Here is a 24978-nt window from a genome sequence, read left to right as displayed (position 1 = left end):
TTACAAACGAACAAAAATTATATTTTACTATCTTTGCTGTGCATAAGAAACTTGTTTCAACTTTCAGTATTAACGAGACAAAATGTATACATAAGTTTCACGTGGTACGCATAAACCTCCATCCATACGTCCTATCTGACGCGAGCGTCGGTCATTCCAGATGCTGAAGAGAAGAAAACTTCATGCCATGTAAATAGCGGTAAGCCAACATAGCTACACTTAGCTACGCCTCATGCAAATCTGCTAGAAGGTGTCCACTACTCTACATGAATGGTTATATGGAAAGGAAGAAGCATTCATTTTGCTCTATTTCTTCAGCCCTTCGTTTATCGGTAATAACTATTGAGTACATTCTTCATGAACATTTACTCCTTTTTGTGTTGCCTCACTTATTTAGTGTTTTCTACCTAGTGGTAAATCCTGACATAACACTACTGTGTTATACGAGTCTTTGACATCACCTGTGAAAATACCTGCAATGATTGTCCTTCAGTGTTTGTTACTTATAGCTTCTTACTACAGAAAATCACTCTTGTGTATTATGATGTGTCTACATATGTCGCGCCGGGCGCGGTGGCCGAGCGGTTCTAGGCACTTCAGTCTGGAACTGCGTGACCGCTACGGTCGCAGGTTCGAATCCTGCCTCGGGCATGGATGTGTGTGATGTCCTTAGGTTAGTTAGGTTTAAGTAGTTCTAAGCTCTAGGGGACTAATGACCTCAGATGTTAAGTCCCATAGTGCTCAGAGACATTTGAACCGTACGTATGTCGCTACAAAGACTGTACTAGTGAATAGTTGTAAGGCAATGATTGGGTAGCTCGTGATCATGTGCAAACGCATGAACACACAAGCTTGGCGCCCTTATCAACAACTTATAGTATCTGGTCTGACTCCTTGTGCTTTGGTAGAATGAGACCTCAATTCAGCTTCTATAACGTCTGCGGTACTGTAGCCTTTTCATACGCACACATTCACACTATCACATTCACACATATATTTTTATAATTATCATTATTTATATTACGGTGAGGCCCTTTTGCTTTGGTACCGAACACCTAACAGTTGTGCTCCTTATTCATCCCGAGATGTGTCCGTGCAACGTTCGCTGAAGGAAACTTAATACTAACTAAACATAGGCATATAGTTGCTCGATGGCTACTAATGCATCACGTTTTCAATAAATACATATTCATTTTACATCGACACGCAGCTGTATTAATCAATTATCTCATGTTAGAAGAGTGCGAATGTTTATAGTGGAGTTGTCATTTTGATTTACCTTTTGCACCTGAAAATACAAGTGTTGTCGTAGGGGGGGGGGGGGGGGGCACAATCTCATTACACTTCGTAGCTAACTCGAAACTTTACATCTATTCTTTTCTTCACCATACATAGATATCCTCCTATGCTATTTAGTGTAGCTTGTATATAATCACTTGTAAATGTATGTATACTGTACATAGTAATATCGTGTGTAGATGTTTTTTCATGATTAATTCTTTTTATTTTATTTCACCAGCTGCAAATATTCCTGAGATTAATTCTTGTCCCTTTTTAGTTTTAGCTTAATAGTCAGCAGTTAACTTATATTGTAAAGTTTCTAAATTACAGTTTGGCTGGCGTTCATTTGCTAAGCTGCTTCACTTGCCAGCTATGCAATCCGTCGGACTACGCTGCGCTGTGCACATGTGCAGCGGCTGTTGACTTATAAACTAGCCCCATTGTTAGTGCGTAGTGTCTCCTTCTCTTCACTACACCACGTGTTTCGTGTCTCAGGCATATTACTACAGTGCATTTAAAGAGTGCACAGATTATTAAAATAAATCTCGCGCTTGGCGATGCAAGTGTTTTCAGAGCCTTCTATGGCTCGTGGACATTCTATCAGATTCTTAAATAACTAAAACTTTCATTCTGTTCAGTTAACAAACATAAAATAAGAGTATGAAAATCTTTCCTTAATAGTAAGCGTAAAATTGTGACATACAAGTTCAAGTTAATTGTGTCATCTTGTGTATATCAATACAATACTTCTTGGTTTTTAACTTAACGCAAGGGCGTTTCCCAAAAACATGTGAGTACCTGGTCTTCGCCCAAACACGCAGATTCACTTACCATATTATGTACGATGTTATAATCTATGCCCTCTTCCGGTAGCTGTTCAGCCTCTTGTATATATATAAACATGACAGCTGGGTAAAATAATTGTATGTGGATATTTGACGTGCGCTCTTGTTTATTTTCATTGCTGTTTGTTTTAACCAAATCTATTGAGAATTGTTAATCGTTTATTGTGAAATGGCATTTCCCTTTTCTTATATCAATTTGTGGCTGATATTTTCTAAAAGTGGCCATACCAATAAGGCAATTTACCATTAATTTCTCAAACACTAGGAAACTACACTGTAAAGATAAATTATCAGTTTCAACAGGGATTAATGCTTGTAGTTTGACTCCCTTTGACTTGCTTCCTACAGGTGTCTGTATTTTGCAGTTCTAAACTGGAAGTGTTGGTATGCAGCATCGCTTTTCCAATTCATCAAAAAGTTCCTGAGGTACCACGTTAGTTGTGACGCCGGTATCTAGTACCATAGGAACATTTAGGCCGAATATTTTGGCGACAGCTGTTGCTTGCACTCTTCCCTCACCTCCTCTTTAATGATTATTGTTATCTACATGGCAAATTCATCTGTGATATCTACTCTCTGATCATATCCAATAAAACAGCTTTTAATTAGCTTTATCATCCCCCCTCCCCCCCGCCCCCTGCCCCCGGACCCGCTTCATTGGTTGTCTAACGGAGGCCTATCGAGACCTGTTTAAGTTTTTCTGGCTAACCGAACCGGGGTGTGTATTGAACCGGGGACCTAGAAACGACGGGGAGGCCGCGTCCCGCCGTAGCCCGCAGTGGTTCACAGCCCCACAACAGGCCACAGTAGTCCACCACCTCACCGCCGCTCCACACCGATCCCAGGGTTGTGTGGTTCGGACCCATTGGCCTCCCCCCCCCCCCCCCCCCCCCTCCTGGAACGTCTCATACCAGACGAGTGTAATAGCAAATGTTTGCGTGGTAGAGTAATTATGGAGAATGCGAACGTGGAGACAGTGTTTCCGCAGCAGTCGCCGACATAGTGTAACTGGGGAACCAGCCCGCATTCGCCGAGTCAGATGGAAAACCGCCTTAAAAACCATCCACAGGCTGGCCGGCGCACCGGACCTCGACACTAATCCGTCGGGCGGGTTCGTGCAGAGGACTATCACGCCTTCCTGCTCGGGAAGTAGCTCGTTAGTCCGCGCGGCTACCCGCCTCATTTGAGACGAGGTCTGCTAAATGTTCGTTGTGGGCTTGGTTTCTTCAATTGGTGTCTTGTGCAGCTCTTGAATCGAAATTTCGATATCGTTTCCCACTATTTGAAATGTAATTTTGGTTATGTTGACTACAATTAGCTGTTGGCGGATTGTTTGATTGTCTATTTGCGTTTTGTCTTTGCCAACTGCAGCACTGGTTAGTGCCACCAGTCGGCGATGTATTGTGTACCAGCTGCCTGGACCCGCTCTGATCAGTATAATCCTATCGGTTGAAATTTTGTCCTTGATGGTTCTTGTAATCCTGTTTATATTTTTGGAGTTTCCCGTTGCCAAAGTGATTTCTATTACCATTGTTGCGAGCACGGTTGCCAACTGTGATGGTTATTGTAACCATTTCCATATTGCTAATCGCTAAATCTTGTGTGTGGGGGGGGAGGGGGGGGCTTACCTGAGCGTTAACATTTTGCGTTTGCACTGGCCATTTCTCATAAATAAGGTCAATGGAATCAGGTACTGATAAATAATACTCTGTCATGTTCTGGAATGGTAACTAATTTTTCACGGATGTGGGCAGGCAGATGGCTTTTCGAAATCTTTAACACATCCACATGGGAGATCGGGTTCGTCCAGTATGGAGTTTTATTCAAGTACTTCTCAAAATATTTTCTTAACCCCCCCCCCCTCCCATTTATTTACTATTGAATGACGACGGATTAAAAACTTCACGGCGCAGCCTCTCCTGTACTGCAGGAGGCCAAAACTTGTCCAAAAATGCTCTCTCGAACTGTTCAGAAGTATGGCATCTTTGTGCCATGTCCGTAGCTCGTAGCAAGACATCGCCGTGCGTGTATCCTATAACAAACCGATCTTTTAAGTCTCTTCCCAATTTCTAGGCAATACGTTACGAAAGGCCCTTATGTACATCATAGGGTTCGTTCCATTGCCTTCTAAGTGCACATCTACATGGATACTCTAAAAATCACATTTAAATTCCTGGCAGAGGGTTCATCGAACCACCTTCACAGTTCTCTATTATTCCAGTCTCCTATAGCTCGCTGAAAGAACGAACACCTGTATCTTTCCGTACGAGCTCTGATTTCCATATTTTATCATGGTCTTCGTTTCTACATATGTAAGTCGGTGTCAACAAAATATTTTCGCATTCGGAGGAGAAAGTTGGTGGTTGGATTTTCGTGAGAAGATTCCGCCGCAAAGAGAAGCGCCTCTGTTTTAATTGTGTCCACCACAAATCCTGTATCATTTCAGTGACTGTCTCCCCTGTTTCGCGATAATACAAAACGTGCTTAGGCTTTTCGAATGTACTCCGTCAATCTTATCTGGTAAGGATCCCACACCGCGCAGCAGTATTCTAAAAGAGGACGAATAAGCGTAGTGTACGCAGTCTCCTTAGTAGGTCTGTTACATTTTCTAAGTGTCCTGCCAATAAAACGCAGTCTTTGGTTAGCCTTCCCCATAACATTTTCTGTGTGTTCCTTCCAATGTAATTTGTTCATAATTGTAATTCCTAAGTATTTAGTTGAATTTACGACCTTTAGATTTGACAATTCGCCGTGTAATCCAAGTTTAAAGGATTCCTTTTACACTCATGTGGATGACCTCACGCTTTCCGTTATTTAGAGTCAGCTGCCAATTTTCGCACGATTCAGATATCTTTTCTAAATAGTTTTGCAATTTATTTTGATCTTCCGATGACTTTATTATTCGATAAAAGACAGCGTCATCTGCAAACAACCTAAGACGGCTGCTCAGATTGTCTCCAAAATCGTTTATATAGATAAGGGACAGCAAAGGGCCTATAACGCTACCTTGGAGAATGCCAGAAAACACTTCTGTTTTACTCGATGACTTTCCGTCAGTTAGTACGAACTATGACCTCTCTGACAGGAAGTCACAAATCCAGTCACATAACTGAGACGATATTCCATAAGCACGCAATTTCACTACGACCCGCTTATGTGGTACCGGTACAGTGTCAAAAGCCTTCCGGGAATCCAGAAATACGGAATCGATCTGAAATCCCTTGTCAATAACACTTAACACTTCCCGCATCTCGTGGTCGTGCGGTAGCGTTCTCGCTTCCCACGCCCGGGTTCCCGCGTTCGATTCCCGGCGGGGTCAGGGATTTTCTCTGCCTCGTGATGGCTGGGTGTTGTGTGCTGTCCTTAGGTTAGTTAGGTTTAAGTAGTTCTAAGTTCTAGGGGACTGATGACCATAGATGTTAAGTCCCACAGTGCTCAGAGCCATTTTGAACTTAACACTTCATGTGTTGAGTGCTATTGAGCTAGTTGTGTTTCACAGGAACGATGGTTTCTAAACCCATGTTGACTGTGCGTCAATAGACCGTTTTCTTCGATGTAATTCATAATTTTCGAACACAATATATGTTTCAGAATCCTGCTGCATATCGACGTTAATGATATGGGCCTGTAATTAAGTGGATTACTCCTACAACCTTTCTTGAATATTGGTGTGACCTGTACGACGTTCAAGTCCTTGCGTATGGATCTTACGTCGTGCGAATGGTTGTATATTATTGCAGGGATTATGGAGCTAATGCATCAGCATACTCTGAAACGAACCTAACTAGCATACAATCTGGACAAGAAAACTTGCTTTTATTAAGTGATTTAAGTTGCTCCACTACTCCGAGGATTTTTACTTCTACGTTACTCATTTTCACAGCTGTTCTTGATTCGAATTCTGGAATATTTGCTTCGTCTTCTTTTATGAAGGCATTTCGGAAGGCTGTGTTTAGTGACTCTGCTTTGGCGGCACTGTCTTCGATAGTATCTCCATTGCTATCGCGCAGAGAAGGCATTGATGGTTTCTTGCCGCTAACTTACTTCACATACGACCAGAATCTGTTTGGATTTTCTGCCAGGTTTCGAGACAAAGTTTCGTTGTGGAAACTGTTACAAGCATCTCGCATTGAAGTCTGCACTAGATTTGGAGCTTCCGTAAAAGATCGCCAATCTTGGGGATTTTGCGACTGTTTAAATTTGGCATGTTTGTTTCGTTGTTTCTGCATCAGTGTTCTGACCCGTTTTGTGTACCAAGGAGGATCAGCTCCGTAGTTTGTTAATTTACTTGGTATAAATCCCTTAATTCCTGCCGATACTGTTTCTCTGATTTCAAGCCACATCTGGTCTACACTTATACCATTAATTTGGAAAGAATGGAGATTGTCTCTCAGGAAGGTGTCAAGTGAATTTTTATCTGCTTTTTTGTATAGGTATATTTTTCGTTTATTTTTGGAGGATTTGGAGGTTACAATATTCAATCTCGCTACGACAACCTTGTGTTCACTAATTTTCAGGGAATGCGTTTAGCACAAATTCGGATGATGTTTTATGCGTTCCTCCGGAATTAAACATGTATTTTCGCCAAGATATAGAGGGTAAATTAAAGTCACCACCAACAATAATCGTATGAGTCGGGTACGTATTTGAAATCAAACTCAAGTTTTCTTTGAACCTTTCAGCAACTGTATCATCTGAATTGGGAGGTCGGTAAAAGGATCCAATTATTATTTTATTCCGTTTGCCAGCAATGACCTCTGCCCATACTAACTGACAGGAACTATCTACGCGTACTTCAATTTCGCGACAACATAAGCTGGTTCTAACAGCAACAAACACGCCATCGCCAACCGTGTTTAGCCTATCCTATCGGAACACCGTTAGGTTATTCGCAAAAATTTCGGCTGAGCTGATCTCCGGCTTTAGTCAGCTTTCAGTGCCTATAACGATTTGAGTATCAGTGCTTTCTTGTAGCGTTTGGAGCTCTGGTACTTTCCCAAAACAGCTACGACAATTTACAACTGTTACACCGATGGTTCTTGTATCTACGGTCTTCCTGTGTGCGGCGTGCACCCTTTGTGGCTGAAGCCCTTCTTGTGTTTTCCCGAGACCCTTTAAACTAAAAAACCACCCAGTCCACGCCACACAGCCCCTGCTACCCGTGCAGCCGCCTCCTTCGTATGGTGGACATCTGATCTATTCAGCGGATCCGAAACCCAATCACCTCTTGGCTCAAGTCGAGGAATCTGCAGTCTACACGGTCGTCGAACCGTCTGAGCCTCTGCTTCAGACCCTCCACTCGGCTCTCTGCCAGAGGTCCGCAATCGGTCCTGTCGACTATGCTGCAAATGGTCAGCTCTGCTTTCATCTTGCGAGCAAGACTGGCAGCTTTTACCACTTGTGTTATCCTCTCGAAACCAGAGAGAATCTCTTCTGATCCTAAGTGACACACATCATTGGTACCAACGTGAGCAACCACCTAAAGTTGGCTGCAACCTGTGCTCTTCATGACATCCGGAAGGACCCTATGCACATCTGGAATGACTCTACCCGGTATGGACACAGAGTGCACATTGGTTTTCTTACCCTTCTCGGCAGCCATGTCCCTAAGGGTCCCCATAACGTGCCTAACGTTGGTGCTCCCAACTACCATTGATCCCACCCTCTGCGATTGCCCGGATCATGCAGGCTGAGTGGTTTCCTCTGAAACAGGACAGGCGACAGCATCTGGCTCAGCGACAGCGTCAGCCACGGACACCTGTTTGTCAGACGAACCGGGGAGGCCTTACGTGCGGCCGCGTGGGAAGTCTTTCGCCGCCTGCTACGCCCCGGGGCGACCTCCCACTCGACCACAGGTGAGGGGTCAGTCTCAGTGCGAGCAGTAACTGGGTTGGCCACAAATGAGTGCCGATCGGAAGACTCGGCCGAGCTTGACGTCCGTTGGATCCCCACGGCCAGCCCACAACAGTGGTGCCCATCCACTGCAGCCTAAAGCTGTGTAACCGAAGCCATCACAGCCTGAAGCTGAGAGCGAAGTGTCACCAACTCGGCTCGCATCAGCACACAACAATCGCAGTCCCTGTCCATACTAAAGACCATGGAAAACTGAACTATGCAGATAAACGGACTATCGGCACGTGCTGCGCAACTCTCCTGTAAAACCTGACGAAAACGCAGGAACTGTGTCTAATAATACGCATAGATTCAAAAACCTACCGAAAATCTACCGAAGCACTCAGGTGAAACTAAATAATTCGCCCCTGATTAGGAACTTGTAATATGTCACAAAATCTATTTACTTCCCGACGCAAACGAATACGCGAGAACTGTGTTTATTAGATATTAAGTGTGGCATTCTTTTGGTACATAGAACTACATTCCGAGTACGGCTGCGTGACAGGTACAGTAGTCGGCAGGGCGTGATGGGACTTGTAACTGCTGTCTACTTCGTCTGATTGGTTTGAACTAACTACAGGCAGATATGAGGATTATCTATCCGGTCGAGCGGTACTTGACTACTTGGCCTCGGATTTTATTTTATTACTTTTGCAACATTGATTAGGTTACTGTGCAACTTTTCCTCCGCTCGTTTAATGCCCGAATCTATCCTAGCCAATAGTCCATTCTCTTTTTCTTTCATCACCTACTCGACTACTTCCATGTTCCTGAACTACCGTTTGCGCCAGGGCGCTACTTTGTTCTAGAATACATTCTTTCTGCTTTTTTTTTTTGTACAAACTGAATGTTTAAATTTAAATGATGTAGTTGCAATGGCAATTCGGGTATCTCTTCTGGTAAACCTTTACATACTGACTGCAACTTGTTTACGGCATCTGCCAGGGTGTCCACATTATTATATATTTGCGATTGTGTATGTTGTATATTAGTCTGTACATCACTCACACCTTTTAACTAACCTGTCAATTGTTCTCGTTCCTCGTCTACCGACGACAGTCTTCGACTCAAGTTATTTACGTACTGGGATAAGTCGGTGAGCAATTTTGTTTTCAAATGCTTTCCGATGTTTACGAGCTTACACTACAATTCACTGGACAGGTCAGTACGTAAATCGCACGTCATCGAACTGCTATGTTAAATGAACTTCATCAAAAGTTTACTTTGGTTCATTTTTAAGAGTGTTAAAGTTTTGTGTTTGTTTTCTAGTAAATTTGTCAAACGTTTGCTTATCATTTTCAAATCATTGAATTGTTGTGCTTGTGCACTGAATTTCGCATCAAGGCATTTCGTTATCTCTTGTATTAATTGCGTCATGTTCGGAGTACTGGATGTGCCAACCATGTTCTGTTCAGTTTTATTCCCGGTGGGTGTCTGTGTCACAGGAAAAGTATAATTTAACGAATTTGCGCTCCCACCGTGGGAGAAAGTGCTTCCCGGCTAAAACGAAGCGGCCGTTTCTTCTACCGTACTCATGGTAACATCACGGATACAACATTTCTGTCGTCTGCCCATAGTACTTAAAGGGTGTAGTTGACCGTCATCACAGCGACCAACATTTTCAACTTCACTATCATTTGTTATTATGTCCGCGTCGGCGACATCTCATGTCCGCATATTTGCTAGTGGACTACCAGCAATGGGCCTTTAGATGTATAACTCTTTTCCTACTTTCAATAAAGTAATTAAACAACGGAAAATTGTGAAATAAAATATTTTTTCTTAATTGTGATGATACCACATCACAACGTAATCTGCAGTAAGTAATTGACGTATACTACAACACCTTGTTAGCTTGACCTAACTGGAGCACATACTTTTCAACATCAAAATACACTGAAGTGCCAAAGAAACTGGTACACCTGCCTAATATCGAGTTGGGCCCCCGCGAACACGTAGAAGTGTCGCACAACGACGTGGCATGGACACGACTAATGTGTGAACTAGTGCTGGAGGGAATTGACACCACGAATCCTGCTGGGCTGTCCATAAATCCGTAAGAGTTCAATAGGATGGAGATCTCTTCTGAACAGCACGTTGCAAGGCATCCGAGATATACTCAATAATGTTTTGTGCCGTGCAGTCATCAAGGCTACACGAGTGGACCTTCGGCTCAGAAAGACCATATCGATGTTTCGTTGAGTGGTTCGCACGCTGACAATTGTTGATGGCCCAGCATTGAAATCTGCGGCAGTTTGCGGAAGGGTTGCACTTATGTCACGCTGAACGATTCTCTTTAGTCGACGTTGGTCCCGTTCTTGCAGGATATTTTCTGGCCCCAGCGATGTCGGAGATTTGATGTTTTACCGGATCCCTGATATTCACGGTTCATTCGTGAAATCGTCCTACGGGAAAATCCGCACTTCATCGCTACCTCGGAGATGCTGTGCCCCATTGCACGTGCACCATCTGTAACTCCACGTTCAGGCTCACTTAAATCTTGATAACCTACTATTGTAGCAGCATTAACCGATCTAACAACTGCACCAGACACTTGTCTTATACAGTCGTTGCCGACCACAGCGCTGTATTTTGCCTGTTTGCATATCTCTGTATTTGAATACGCATGTCTATGCCAGTTCCTTTGGCGCTTCAGTGTAATTTCTAAACATAAACATCTATTTTTTTTTTTAAAAAGATTGCTTCAAATTCGGATATAAGTTAGAAAATGTGTTGTGACTACTCTTGGAAGAGGCGCTAATAAAGCCAGTCATGCAAGCAATATGTCGTAAATTTCCTGCCTTCAAGGCATTCTTTTCGGTCTTCTAGATATTAATTCTCCAGTTAATCCTCTCTGGTTCATGCATATCGTATGTCTGTCTCTCCTCTGTTGTGATAACAACAATATTCCAAGCATGTAACGAAAAAAGACAATGACAATTAATATAATGAAAGATTACTAAACATGCAGTTACATAACATTCAAACATTAACGTGATACTTGCTCTCTATGGCACCGTCCAATGAGCGGTCGCCACTGTATAAAAATACAATTAATTTGGCGAAAGACAGAGGTATGACGATAACACCGTAATCAATAACTCCTGTCGAAAGTTTTTTATTTACATGACGACAGGTACTGCTTTCAGTCTTCTGCAACATGAACTAGCATAATTAACTTTGAAAGTTTTGTTCCTGAATATGATAATTACGTATTTTCTTTCGTAATACGACAGTGCTGATGACTATCCGGCGGTCATCTTCTCGAAGATTATTCCCGTGAATCCGAAGATTTCACAGAAGTGTTCATGATGCGTATACAGGAGAAAAGGTGTACTTAATGCTTGTGGAAACAAAATACTTGTCTTCCACAAGCTTCCCGCACTTTATTTGTTAGGCCCGTATAGAATAAGATGTGTCCGAACACCATGGCAGAGGAGAACAGAAGAGCTATGTTACAAGCATTAAAACACGAGAAGTGGCGTTACAAAGTTTGAAGGTATACAGGGTGTTACAAAAAGGTACGGCCAAACTTTCAGGAAACATTCAAAACACACAAATAAATAAAAAATGTTATGTGGACATGTGCCCGGAAACGCTTAATTTCCATATTAGAGCTCATTTTAGTTTCGTCAGTATGTACTGTACTTCCTAGATTCACCGCCAGTTGGCCCACTTGAAGGAAGGTAATGTTGACTTCGGTGCTTGTGTTGACATGCGACTCATTGCACTACAGTACTAGCATCAAGCACATCAGTACGTAGCATCAACAGGTTAGTGTTCATCAAAAACGTGGTTTTGCAGTCAGTGCAATGTTTACAAATGCGGAGTTGGCAGATGCCCATTTGATGTATGGATTAGCACGGGGCAATAGCCGTGGTGCGGTAGGTTTGTATCAAGACAGATTTCCAGAACGAAGGTGTCCCGACAGGAAGACGTTCGAAGCAATTGATCGGCGTCTTAGGGAGCACGGAACATTCCAGCCTATGACTCGCGACTGAGGAAGACCTAGAAGGACGAGGACACCTGCAATGGACGAGGCAATTCTTCGTGCAGTTGACGATAACCCTAATGTCAGCGTCAGAGAAGTTGCTGCTGTACAAGGTAACGTTGACCACGTCACTGTATGGAGAGTGCTACGGGAGAACCAGTTGTTTCCGTACCATGTACAGCGTTTGCAGCCACTATCAGCAGCAGATTGGCCTCCACGGGTACACTTCTGCGAATGGTTCATCCAACAATGTGTCAATCCTCATTTCAGTGCAAATGTTCTGTTTACGGATGAGGCTTCATTCAAACGTGATCAAGTTGTAAATTTTCACAATCAACATGTGTGGGCTGACGAGAAGCCGCACGCAATTGTGCAATCACGTCATCAACACAGATTTTCTGTGAACGTTTGGGCAGGCATTGTTGGTGATGTCTTGATTGGGCCCCATGTTCTTCCACCTACGCTCAATGGGGCACGTTATCATGATTTCATACGGGATACTCTACCTGTGCTGCTAGAACATGTGCCTTTACAAGTACGACACAACATGTGGTTCATGCACGATGGAGCTCCTGCACATTTCAGTCGAAGTGTTCGTACGCTTCTCAACAACAGGTTCGGTGACCGATGGATTGGTAGAGGCGGACCAATTCCAAGGCCTCCACGCTCTCCTGACCTCAACCCTCTTGACTTTCATTTATGGGGGCATTTGAAAGCTCTTGTCTACGCAACCCCGGTACCAAATGTAGAGACTCTTCGTGCTCGTATTGTGGACTGCTGTGATACAATACGCCATTCTCCAGGCTGCATCAGCGTATCAGGGATTCCATGCGACGGAGGATGGATGCATGTATCCTCGCTAACGGAGGACATTTTGAACATTTCCTGTAACAAAGTGTTTGAAGTGACGCTGGTACGTTCTGTTGCTGTGTGTTTCCATTCCATGATTAATGTGATTTGAAGAGAAGTAATAGTGTTTGCATTCCATGATTAATGTGATTTGAAGAGAAGTAATAAAATGAACTCTAACACGGAAAGTAAGCGTTTCCGGACACATGTCCACATATCATATTTTCTTTCTTTGTGTGTGAGGAATGTTTCCTGAAAGTTTGGTCGTAGCTTTTTGTAACACCCTGTAGAGTTTTTTCTTAATTTTTCCGCCACCCTCTCAGACTGTGTGAATGCAGCGTAATACGAATTAATATATCTTTGGTGCATTGAGCTGGCACCTGTATGAATTAATACATATCGTTTTTCTATATACAGACAGACCTTATAAGTACTTACAAACGTACAACCAGTTTGTATTAAAGTCTTTTAGCATCCCGCGGTTAAGAATTTACTTTCGAATTTATTGACGGATGCTTCTCTCAGACAAAAAAAGATGGATTTTGATGATATGATTGGTCGCCTGTCACTGTTTTCGTCTTTTGAAATGGTGGGCGATATATGCACTGTGGCCCGTCCACCTATTGAATCCACGATACTGGACGGCTACCGCCACGCCACGCGTTCTTTGTCACGGCACTCGACTGTGTCAGGGCGGTTCTCACCTCGTCGAGGTATTCACAATACGTGCATAAAGCACCGGTACATGGACGTCCGGTGCCTACACGACATCGGAGATGGAGTACCGCATGCGTCGGGCAACTGCGATCTGGACGCGCTCAAAGGCGCCTGTTTGGAGTGCATTGCCGTCCTGCTCTAGACTGCTACAACGACGTGCAAAACAAAGTCTCGAGGTATTGTGGACACGTGGCTCGCTGGGCACTTCCATTCGCAGCATCGATGGAAGCAGTATTCTCTAGTTTAGTTGGTAGCGTGCGTGTGTTACCGTGTTTGAGAGGCTGTGTGCGCAGCCAGGAGCCGCTGCTGATACGGTAACTCACTTGGGCTTCTCGAGCGCGTCCGGTTCTTGTCGGCCCTTGCCGGCAGGCCTCGCTTCCGCCTCCAAGCTGGTCAGCACCTCCAGTACCAGTTCCACTTTGCCCTACAACAGCGACCATAGATGTACTTCTTTTCTACTGGTGAAAACTCGAGGTAAAAGTATCGTTAACATCATATATTATAAATATTCGGAACGAAAATATATTATGTAGGTGGAATGTTCTACTTAGGAACAGTCTGACAACATTTTGTAACTGAATAAACCGTACAGATTTGTACACACATCAAAAAAAGTTTTGCGTCACCTCTGTTCGGAGAGTTCCGGAACCTGTACGGAAAATTGGAATAGTGATCAACGTAAACATCATTTCCGCCCTTTTTATTGCTCATGAAAACCACACATTGCATGTTGTACCACCACTCAGAGGTGGTGGTCCAGATTTCTGTACCTCTAATAGCCAGTAGCACGTCATCTTGCATTGATTCGTCGTGGCATGCTATTCACAAGTTCATCAAGACACTGTTGGTCCAGATTGTCCCATTCCTCACCGACGATTCGGCGTAGATCCCTCAGAGTGACTGGTGGGTCATGTCGTCGATGATCAGCCCTTTTCAATCTATCCCAGGCATGTTCGATAGAGTTCGTGTCTGATAACATGCTGACCACTCTAGTCGTGCGATGTCGTTAACCTGAAGAAAGTCATTCACAAGATGTGCACGATGGTGATGCGAATTGTCGTCCATGAAGACGAATCCCTCACCAATATGCTGCTGATATGGTTGCACTATCGGTTGGAGAATGGCATTCACGTATGGTACATCTGTTACGGCGCCTTCCATGACAACCAGCGGCGTACGTCGGCCCCACATAATACCACCCAGAAACAGCAGAAAACCTCCACCTTGCTGCACTCGCTGGACAGTGTGTCTAAGGCGTTCAGCCTGACCGGGTTGCCTCCAAGCACGTCTCCGACGACTGTCTGGTTGATGGCATATGCGACACTCATCAGTGAAGAGAACGTGATGCCAATCCTGAGCGGTCCATTCGGCTTGTTGTTAGGCCCATCTGTACCGTGCTGCATGGTGTCGTGGTTGCAAAGATGGACCTCGAAAAAGTTTAAGTACAGTTATCTAATTTTGCGTGTTTTTACAGTCATTTACGTAACCTGTAACATGAACATATCTTCCCATGGCTACCCGCAAACTAAGAAAGATTGTAGTGGAAACTAATAAGCAATGTACGATAATGATCGAAGGAGAAGAAATGAATTAAAATTTGTGCTACAGATGCCAGATCCGGGACAATTTGGTATAGACATACTTCGCCCGTAAATTTTGTTTCCAGTTCCTTGAAATTCAGTCGCGATATAAACCATTAACGAAATGTTCAAGAGAAAAGAACCTTCATGATAATGATTCCTAACATAATGAGATTTTGCCTGTCGTCATTTTGAGAGGAGCTGAAAATTTACTCAAAATGGCGACAACCATTAAATACCACTCAAGTAGATGGCAGTGGCTCTATTTCAAGTCGGAATCCTACAGGATCGCGGCGCCAGCAAAGCCGTAAAATATCAGGCCGTCGCCACTTCCCACCCTTTCAGTTTGAGCTACGAGGTCTACCAGCAGCTACAGCTTCGTCGCCGTCTCACACGCTCCATGCTACAGGCATTTACCGCCTTATTGTTAGTAGCAGTTCCGATGTTCATCAGCTTGATCTGATTCCAGCAATCTCGCTCAGACACGCACGCTGTCTCGTTCGCTGGGCAAGCGCGGTTATCTCGCAAACCAGAGGCGCCAGCCCTCGGCTAAATATCGTTTTTTGCTTAATTCTAATTTAAGAAAATATCAGTATTTGGTTACACGTTGTTCTTTCTTATTGGAGCTGTAATATCCGCTCACCTTTCCCAGTATCCAACAAATCGGGGACTCCCTGCTAGTAGGATAGTTAGCGACGCCCTGCACGGGCGAATACTGCGTAGGTTATCACGGCGGCCTGTTAAAATTTACCGCACCCCATTTCATTGTCTCTTACACGAATTGACACCAGCTTTTCAATTTATACCACGGTGTATTTGTTGGATGAACGTCAGTATATTTTGCAACATCTACTGCTTTCAGTCGTGTACAACAAAAAGGTGAAGAGAATCCGATAACACAAGTGGTGCATTAAAAATGTGCGTGTGAATACCTAGACATTTAAAGAAGATTGTACGATATATCCTCTTACATGACTTACACAGTATTTTTGCTGCTCATTTTTACTGAAGTTGTATTTTGTTTACTGTATCTGCAGACGAATTATCCCCGAAACAAAAAGAAGAAAAAGTATGCAAAAAAGCGTCTTCAAGTCTACGCTTCGAGATATATTTCTAACTACATATTTTGTTCAACTGGGCTTTTTCATTTCCTTTTCTATGCGTTGACATCTTGTTATCCATAGACATCGTTTGATGTGTTAACATTCATATCAGTTCCAGCGACCAGTATGTCGTTTTCGTTTATTTGAAATTAGAACCTAAAACTGTTCGCTGTCAGTCACTTGTAAGTCTGTTCTACTACCGTCCGTGCTGTTAAGCTTGAGCCGTTGATTAGTGTGCTTCCCTAGCGAGCGAACCTTTCAGTGTTTGAACAAACATTTAACGCACTCAAAGGTAACTTACGTACATTACGAACAGATGTGAATGTAATAAGCGACCGTGGAGAAACTTCCTGGCAGATTCAAACTGTGTGCCGGACCGAGACTCGAACTCGGGACCTTTGCCTTCGCAGGAGAGCTTCTGTGAAGTTTGGAAGGTAGGAGACGAGGTACTGGCAGAAGTAAAGCTGTGAGGACGGGGCGTGAGTCGTGCTTGGGTAGCTCAGTTGGTAGAGCACTTGCCCGCAAAAGGCAAAGGTCCCGAGTTCGATTTTCGGTCCGGCACACAGTTTTAATCTGCCAGGAAGTTTTTATATCAGCGCACACTCCGCTGCAGAGTGAAAATCTCATTCTGAGAACCGTGTAGAACATCGTAATTTTTTATGCAGTGTGACCCTTCGCTTACTGTTGACAGAGAAGATTCCACCCACGCTACAACAATGCTATTAATGCTATAATGTTTTAGTTTCCAAGTTTAATTACATGGGCCACCAAATCATAGTCCTTGTCAAGGTTACATAATGTATTTATAGGCAAGTTATTGTTATTTAGACCTTCCAGCAGTTCATTATTATTAAATTGGACATGACTCTGGAGAGGACTGTGTTCGAAAGTCAAACTGAAAGAGAGACAAAATGTTAAGTAATGAAAATATGGACCACAGCAGTAGAGGACTGTGGCTAGTGGAAAGTTTCTTAATGCACATTTAATTCCTTTGGGAAGCTATAGATAACAATACGGATTATTAATGTATGCAAAACTTGTTTCAATACGAGACAGGTTATGATCTCAGCACTACATTCAGTAAAATTAAAATAAATGTATGCAGCGTAAACATTAATAAAACCGACAAACTGCAGATATGGATTCGAGAACGGGAAGGGAGGAAAAAAGGTCCGATGAACATGTATCCGGAAATGGATGGTTTGCGTGCAACGACAACAAATCGTCCCGCAATAGAGTACAGAGCTGCATAGCACGCACGTGACAAGAGATGTTGAAAGTGGCCTCCATGGGATTGCAGGTGATAGGGTAGTAGCGGTTGTCACATGGGATACACATAATCGTAATTTGGTTAACACCATGTTAGCAGGCCACTTGCCTGGAGCTTGTACTAGGGTTCGTCTCAGTATCTTGTAGAACCTGGTCTCCAAATCTAAGGTACGCACAGCCCGCGCCTGCCTGAGCAATCATCTGTCTGAAAGGACCCACGATCACACAAATGCCCAAAAAGAGCTTGAAATTTTGTGTGATGTGGTTGGTGTCTACGAGGGTACTTGTTTTAGTACAGCCGTGCTGCCTCTCGATCGTTTCCATCTACTTCGCCGTACACAAACACCATCTCTACTTATTCCCAACATGAATAACGAACCATCCTACTGCTTACAGTACGCTGCGTCAATCACACTGCTTCCAGCACACACGGAACACACAGCACGTCGCCAGAGGAACTGTCATTCGTCAGCGCCGTGTACCGTGGCAACGATGCATTTCCGGACACGTATTCACAAGACCTTTATCCCTCCATTTTCAATCAGGAATCCGTCCCTGCAATTTGTCAGTTTTATCAATGTTCACCCTGCATAACGCACATAGCAGTTCAACTGTTGTCATATGCGACTGAGGCCTTCAGTACAACAGAAGCGGACGATAAGAAATAACAATTTCTGCTCGAGAATCTAGAGGAAGATCTTTGTTTGTATGGGATTTACTGGCGAAATAAAAACATTACCAAAATGCTGAAAAGTTATGCTAGAGCCTGACATGGTACTGAAAAGATTTAGAAGAACAACACATGGCTCTTGATGCTTGAACACCTTCGATCATAAAGCTGCGAGATGGAAAGGCCAGAGAGAACACTTCCGCTCGGCAAATCCGACAAGCAGCGGGTGGTTAAGTCCAAAGAGATCTACTGCTGTTGAATGTCAAGGATATATGGATAAATAAAGCGCAGAAACGCATTTATTGGCTGCAGTCTTTGACGCCAGCACGGATCTTCAGAGCCGAGAAACACTATGAACAAAAATTAATATCTGAATGTTAACTAACAAGAGAATGGTCAGACTTGTCATGCCGAAACATGTATTGCTTTTTTTAGCACTGTTATTTAACTGTGCAAAAGGTCCGTATCCAACATAAACTGGAAGTCACCTAAAAAAAAAAATCACGAACATGGCTGTGTTTCCTGCTTGGCGCTTGCAGTGACAGCTGGCCACCCCTGGAAATGGAGAGTCGCGAGCGTTGTGCGCATGGTCGGGAAGTGCGGCCGTCGTATCGCGGCATTCACTAAAGAGCAATATCGCTGCACGGTTTTGGTGCAAAGGGGAACGAATATTCGTTTCTGTGGCATGCACGTCCTTTTAATTTCTGGTACGTATTTCGAAACATACCGTCCGGAAACTGGTTAGAGATGTGAAAGATGTTCTGTACATGTTCATCTATACTCCGCAAGTCACTTTACGGTGAACATTCAATCTCCCCTCACAGGTGATGGCGAACCCGGTAAATGTTTTGCAGCTTGCCATGGAGATATACAACTGACGCCAAATGAATCAATCAACAGAAAACACGCGTGAAGACTATGTGTTGTGCGACATGGTTGTTAAACTTCTAGACGAGCATGTAAATGGCGCTGACATGTGGCTAGAAACAACTGAAACACTCGATATTGCAGACTGTGAATCTACAGACGGCGAAGACACCGACGAAAGTTGCACTCATGAAGACGCTTCGAGTGATAGTGCCATCATAATTATCTCCGAAAATAACACCAGCAACTACAATTACCTTATGAGACAAAGTAAAAGCTGTGACGTATTGGTTGAACGAAAGTGGTAAGAAACGCCTACGTATCAGTACTGTTCAAAATAAGTATCGCTTTGTCCGTTCTGAAAGCGAATTTTATAGATGGAAAAAGAAAGTCGCTGGACGACGTAAGAGTCGACTGGAAATTGCGACGGAGATAAATGCGCGACTTTTTGAGCTATTTACCGATGCCAGACAACAGTCATTTAGTGTCAGCGATGCAACTTTGCGTGATTGGGCGTTAGAGATTGCCAACGCGATAGGCGCTAAAGAATTTACAGCATCTCAAAGTTGGATTAGTCGCCTCAAAAGATCACATAAAATTGTGGCAAGAAAAATAACAAAATTTGTGTCGAGAAACAGGTCGGAAAATGAAGTGACACAAATCGAGATGATAAAAGCAAAAAATAAGATCGCTAGTTTTAGTGAATCGTACGTGTACAATGCAGATCAGTCAGGTTTTTAAAAAAATGCATGCGAAAAGAACACTGTCATTCAAAGGGGAAAATCATATTGAGGCATTGCGCAGTCCACGACTGCACTCACCCATTCATACGCTATAATGCCCATAATTAATCTGAATGGTTCATTGCTGCCTAAACTATATGTGTGTCTTCAAGAACCAACTGGACGTTTTGGACCACGTGTCAAAAGAATAATGTTCTACGCAAACAGTCTTGTGGTAGACGCATCGAAGTCTGGAAAAATGGAAAATGAAAACGTTACACTTTTCATGCGTCATGCTTTTCTTCCGTTCTGCGGGAACAAATCTCTTCTCGTTCTAGATCCCTGGTCAGGTCATAAAAGGTCTGATTCATTAAAAGCTGTATTTCGAGCCCACCCTGACAAAGAAGTAGAGATACTTTAGATTCCACCCGGCACGACGAACGTAATTCAACCTTTAGACAGAGAATTTTTCCGTCAGTGGAAGGCATTTTACAGACAACTAACAGAGAAAATTATTGTGTGCAGATCACTGCAATTTCCTGTCTATCACCGTGACAATATTCTCAAGCTGCAATCAGTAGTACATTATCAATTTTCCTCCCCACGGTTTCAGAATTTGATTAAATATGCGTGGCACTCCTCGAAATATACTGATACTAGGCCTGATTCATTCCTAACACCAGCCCAGTTTTGTCTACGGACATCTAACAACGTCTGTGATTCGCAGGGCTGTCATACGTCGTCTTTGCTTGTATGTTCTTGGTGCACAAAAAACCTATGTTTTGAACATTGTATCAATATTTCGCATTTTTGCGGTAATTACAAGAAATAAAATTTGGACGTGTTCTAAACCGTATATATATTTGTGTCTATTTCATAGCTATTTGGAAAGAATGTTGTAGATAACATATCAGCCATATTTGTCAACGAATGTTTAATTATCATACGATCGTTTTCACTGGGGGAATCAGGTCTCTCACTGCTGTGGCAAGAGAACGGCGCGTAGCTAACGCCACCTTGTCCCTAGATGGCGTTGGTACAACGTAGCGAAAGAGGTCAGGATTGTACAAGAGGCAGTTCTAAGTGCGGAAACCATGCGACAATAACGTCTTACTTCATAAAATTGTTTACAAACTTCCAGGTCATGTCAGCAGCTAAAATTCTGCATACAGACTTCTTGCAATGTTAACTCACAGTGGTAAAAAAAGCAACACAGGTTTCGACATGACAAGTCTGACCATTCCCTTGTAAGAAAGAATTCCATAAACTGGAAGAGGAAAAGCAGTTGCATACATTTGAAGCGTGTTGTACGTAGACTTACGGCGATTTTGTACTCGTTTTCCTCGCGTGTCCTGAAGGGCCACCAGCCGTGCGCCCTGCGCGCTCTGAACAGGTTGACGGTGGGCGCGCCGCGATCCAGCATGGCCAGAGAGCACTGCTTGGCAGAGGGGGCGCCCACAGGCAGCTGCCACAGGTTCAGCGTCACCGCGCCTGCCGCCACACGCCACACCCTTCAGACACGTTGCTAAGCGCTGGCTAACTTACGTGTAGTTACATACAGGGTGTTTCAAAAATGACCGGTATATTTGGAACGGCAATAAAAACTAAACGAGCAGCGATAGAAATACACCGTTTGTTGCAATATGCTTGAGACAACAGTACATTTTCAGGCAGACAAACTTTCGAAATTACAGTAGTTACAATTTTCAACAACAGATGGCGCTGCGGTCTGGGAAACTCTATAGTACGATATTTTCCACATATCCACCATACGTAGCAATAATATGGCGTAGTCTCTGAATGAAATTACCCGAAACCTTTGACAACGTGTCTGGCGGAATGGCTTCACATGCAGATGAGATGTACTGCTTCAGCTGTTCAATTGTTTCTGGATTCTGGCGGTACACCTGGTCTTTCAAGTGTCCCCACAGAAAGAAGTCACAGGGGTTCATGTCTGGCGAATAGGGAGGCCAATCCACGCCGCCTCCTGTATGTTTCGGATAGCCCAAAGCAATCACACGATCATCGAAATATTCATTCAGGAAATTAAAGACGTCGGCCGTGCGATGGGGCCGGGCACCATCTTGTATAAACCACGAGATGTTCGCAGTGTCGTCTAAGGCAGTTTGTACCGCCACAAATTCACGAAGAATGTCCAGACAGCGTGATGCAGTAATCGTTTCGGATCTGAAAAATGGGCCAATGATTCCTTTGGAAGAAATGGCGGCCCAGACCAGTACTTTTTGAGGATGCACGGACGATGGGACTGCAACATGGGGCTTTTCGGTTCCCCATATGCGCCAGTTCTGTTTATTGACGAAGCCGTCCAGGTAAAAATAAGCTTCGTCAGTAAACCAAATGCTGCCCACATGCATATCACCGTCATCAATCCTGTGCACTATATCGTTAGCGAATGTCTCTCGTGCAGCAATGGTAGCAGCGCTGAGGGGTTGCCACGTTTGGATTTTGTACGGATAGAGGAGTAAACTCTGGCGCATGAGACGATACGTGGACGTTGGCGTCATTTGGACCGCAGCTGCAACACGGCGAACGGAAACCCGAGGCCGCTGTTGGATCACCTGCTGCACTAGCTGCGCGTTGCCCTCTGTGGTTGCCGTATGCGGTCGCCCTACCTTTCCAGCACGTTCATCCGTCACGTTCCCAGTCCGTTGAAATTTTTCAAACAGATCCTTTATTGTATCGCTTTTCGGTCCTTTGGTTACATTAAACCTCCGTTGAAAACTTCGTCTTGTTGCAACAACACTGTGTTCTAGGCGGTGGAATTCCAACACCAGAAAAATCCTCTGTTCTAAGGAATAAACCATGTTGTCTACAGCACACTTGCACGTTGTGAACAGCACACGCTTACAGCAGAAAGACGACGTACAGAATGGCACACCCACAGACTGCGTTGTCTTCTGTATCTTTCACATCACTTGCAGCGTCATCTGTTGTTGAAAATTGTAACTACTGTAATTTCTAAAGTTTCTCCGCCTGAAAATGTACTGTTGTCCCAAGCATATTGCAACAAACGGTGTATTTCTATCGCTGCTCGTTTAGTTTTTATTGCCGTTTCAAATATACCGGTCATTTTTGAAACACCCTGTATATACCAGGTGGTTATAATTAAAATTTCCCTATTTAACACATTATAATACGGAAACTAATTACCGTACGAGTACCAATCTTGGTAGCATTAATGTCAAGGACGTGCGGAAGAGAAATAATGCGAAATCAGTTCAATTGAAACACTTTTAATGTGCTGATAGGTACATCGTACCGTTACCTACCGATACCATTACTGCCACACAAGGGGCGCAAGTGGCGCCCATCAGTGTACAGAAGAGTCTGAAATGGTAGGACTGCATTCTGCACAGTAGAATGAGGCATGTCCGTTGGTATGCTGGCGACCTCTCTTGATACGCTGCGCTTCAGGTCAGCACATATGTGAATGTTCTCCTGGTAAACCCTGTCCTTCAGCTAGACCCACAACCCACAAGGAGTGAGATTAGGTGATCGTGCATGCGAAGCAATAAGAAACGATCGACTGATGATTCGATCGTTTCCAAATGTGTTTCGGCGAAGCAGGTGAACCTCACGAGCGATTTGCGGTGGGGGCACATCTTGCATGAAAACTGTTGAGTTCAATACGTCTCTATCCTGTAGAGCTGGTATGACATGCTGGCGAAGCATATCGCAGTAACTCTAGACAGTCATCCTGCACTTCTTTGGTCCTTGAGCGCACACCTGTTCAAAAAAGAATGGGCCAATTATGAATGTAGCCGTGAAGCCACACTATACGGTGACACGTTCACCATACATAGGAACTTCATGCACAGTGATTGGAGATGAAGATCCCCACACTCGGTAATTCTGTATGTTCAGCTCACCTGTCAGAGAAAAATGAACTAATCCTGTCCATAGGATGGCCTAGAGCCATCCCTCGTCAACTTCAATCCTTGCGAAAAAGTGGAGAGCGACGTCAACACGTTTTTGTGCGTCCTGTGGTGCAAGCTGCTGTACGAATGGATCTTGTATGGGTACCATTTGAGAATGGGTCGAAGCACCTTTCGTACAGTGGACCACATGATGTTCAATTGTCGTGACACAGCACGAGCAACAGCGAATTCATCAACCACCTGTGGTGCAACCGGTCGTTGGCCTCTTCCCAGAGCGACGCCTTTTCTCCAGTTGATTGGAACTTCTTCATCATGCTCCGCACAACATGTGGAGAAAGAGGATCCTGCCGCAATCCTTTCACCCGGCGATATTTTCGAAGTACAGCTGCGGTACTACTGTTGTTTTGATAATAGAAGTTCACCAATAATACCCTGCTCCTTTTGTCCAAGCTCATGTCGATAAGTCAACAAGTGCACTGCGACTGGTCAGGTATGTGGGACTATAAATCACGATGACTTATCTTGGTGCCTGGTGGCCATAGTTGGAACTTGACGGCGGCGCTGTGACGCATGGAAATCATGCACCGCATACTCTGGACATTAATGCTACCAAGTTTGGTACTCGTATGGTTATTAATTTCCGTGTTTGTAAAATACGGAATATTTAATTATAAGAGACGGCAAAATACTAGCATTATCACACATTTACTGCCACTGTCCCGAACTGTGCTGAACATATGGAATACGTCTGTAAACCGTAACTGTCGTAAGCTTCATTAGCGACTACGGTGTATCACCACTAAAAAGCTACAAGTCTACCCTTGACTGAGTGCTGAATCAATATACGGAAGCTGACGCAGTTCATTTAGTCATTCGTAATAAAAGGCGGTCAGCACCTATCTTCTTGGAACCTTCCTGTCTGACGCCGTGTAATACGGTAAGTGAGTATTTGCGTAAAATACGTTCCGTTCCCGATGTTTCGAAAAAGAACGGACAGGATAAAATCTTTTCCTCAGCCACAGAACACACACTCTCCTGTGCCTGGTTTCTGCTGTAAATTGGAAGTATGCTTCAAGCAAGTCACACATACATTAGCTGATTAAAAATATCCGGACATCCGTACCTAATTATGAAATGACCAGTTGATATCACGAGAGACGGACCCACCGAAATAAATGGAGGCGGGGAACACTGCGTCGTCAGTAGAGAAGCAATAACAACAGAAAGGAACCCTCAGGAGAGCTCAGCAAAAAAATATTCAAATGTGTGTGAAACTTTATGGGACCTAAC

The 24978-nt window shown here is 43.9% G+C and overlaps 1 protein-coding gene across 1 annotated transcript in view; it reads right to left on the bottom strand.

Moving 5' to 3' along the window:
- Window positions 1–13897: 13897 nt before the first annotated feature.
- The window catches only part of LOC126103249 (otoferlin-like), a 159481-nt gene continuing 148400 nt past the window's right edge, over window positions 13898–24978 (bottom strand). The window contains exons 15-16 of the mRNA XM_049912330.1: window positions 21111–21280; window positions 13898–14002 (exon numbers count right to left, since the gene is read on the bottom strand). Coding sequence (XP_049768287.1) covers window positions 13898–14002; window positions 21111–21280 — 275 coding nt within the window. The remainder of the gene's footprint in view (window positions 14003–21110; window positions 21281–24978) is intronic.

This window comes from Schistocerca cancellata, chromosome 1 (genome assembly GCF_023864275.1).
Source record: "Schistocerca cancellata isolate TAMUIC-IGC-003103 chromosome 1, iqSchCanc2.1, whole genome shotgun sequence".
NCBI classification, from domain to species: Eukaryota; Metazoa; Arthropoda; class Insecta; order Orthoptera; family Acrididae; genus Schistocerca; species Schistocerca cancellata.
This window is presented reverse-complemented; position numbering and strand designations above follow the sequence as displayed.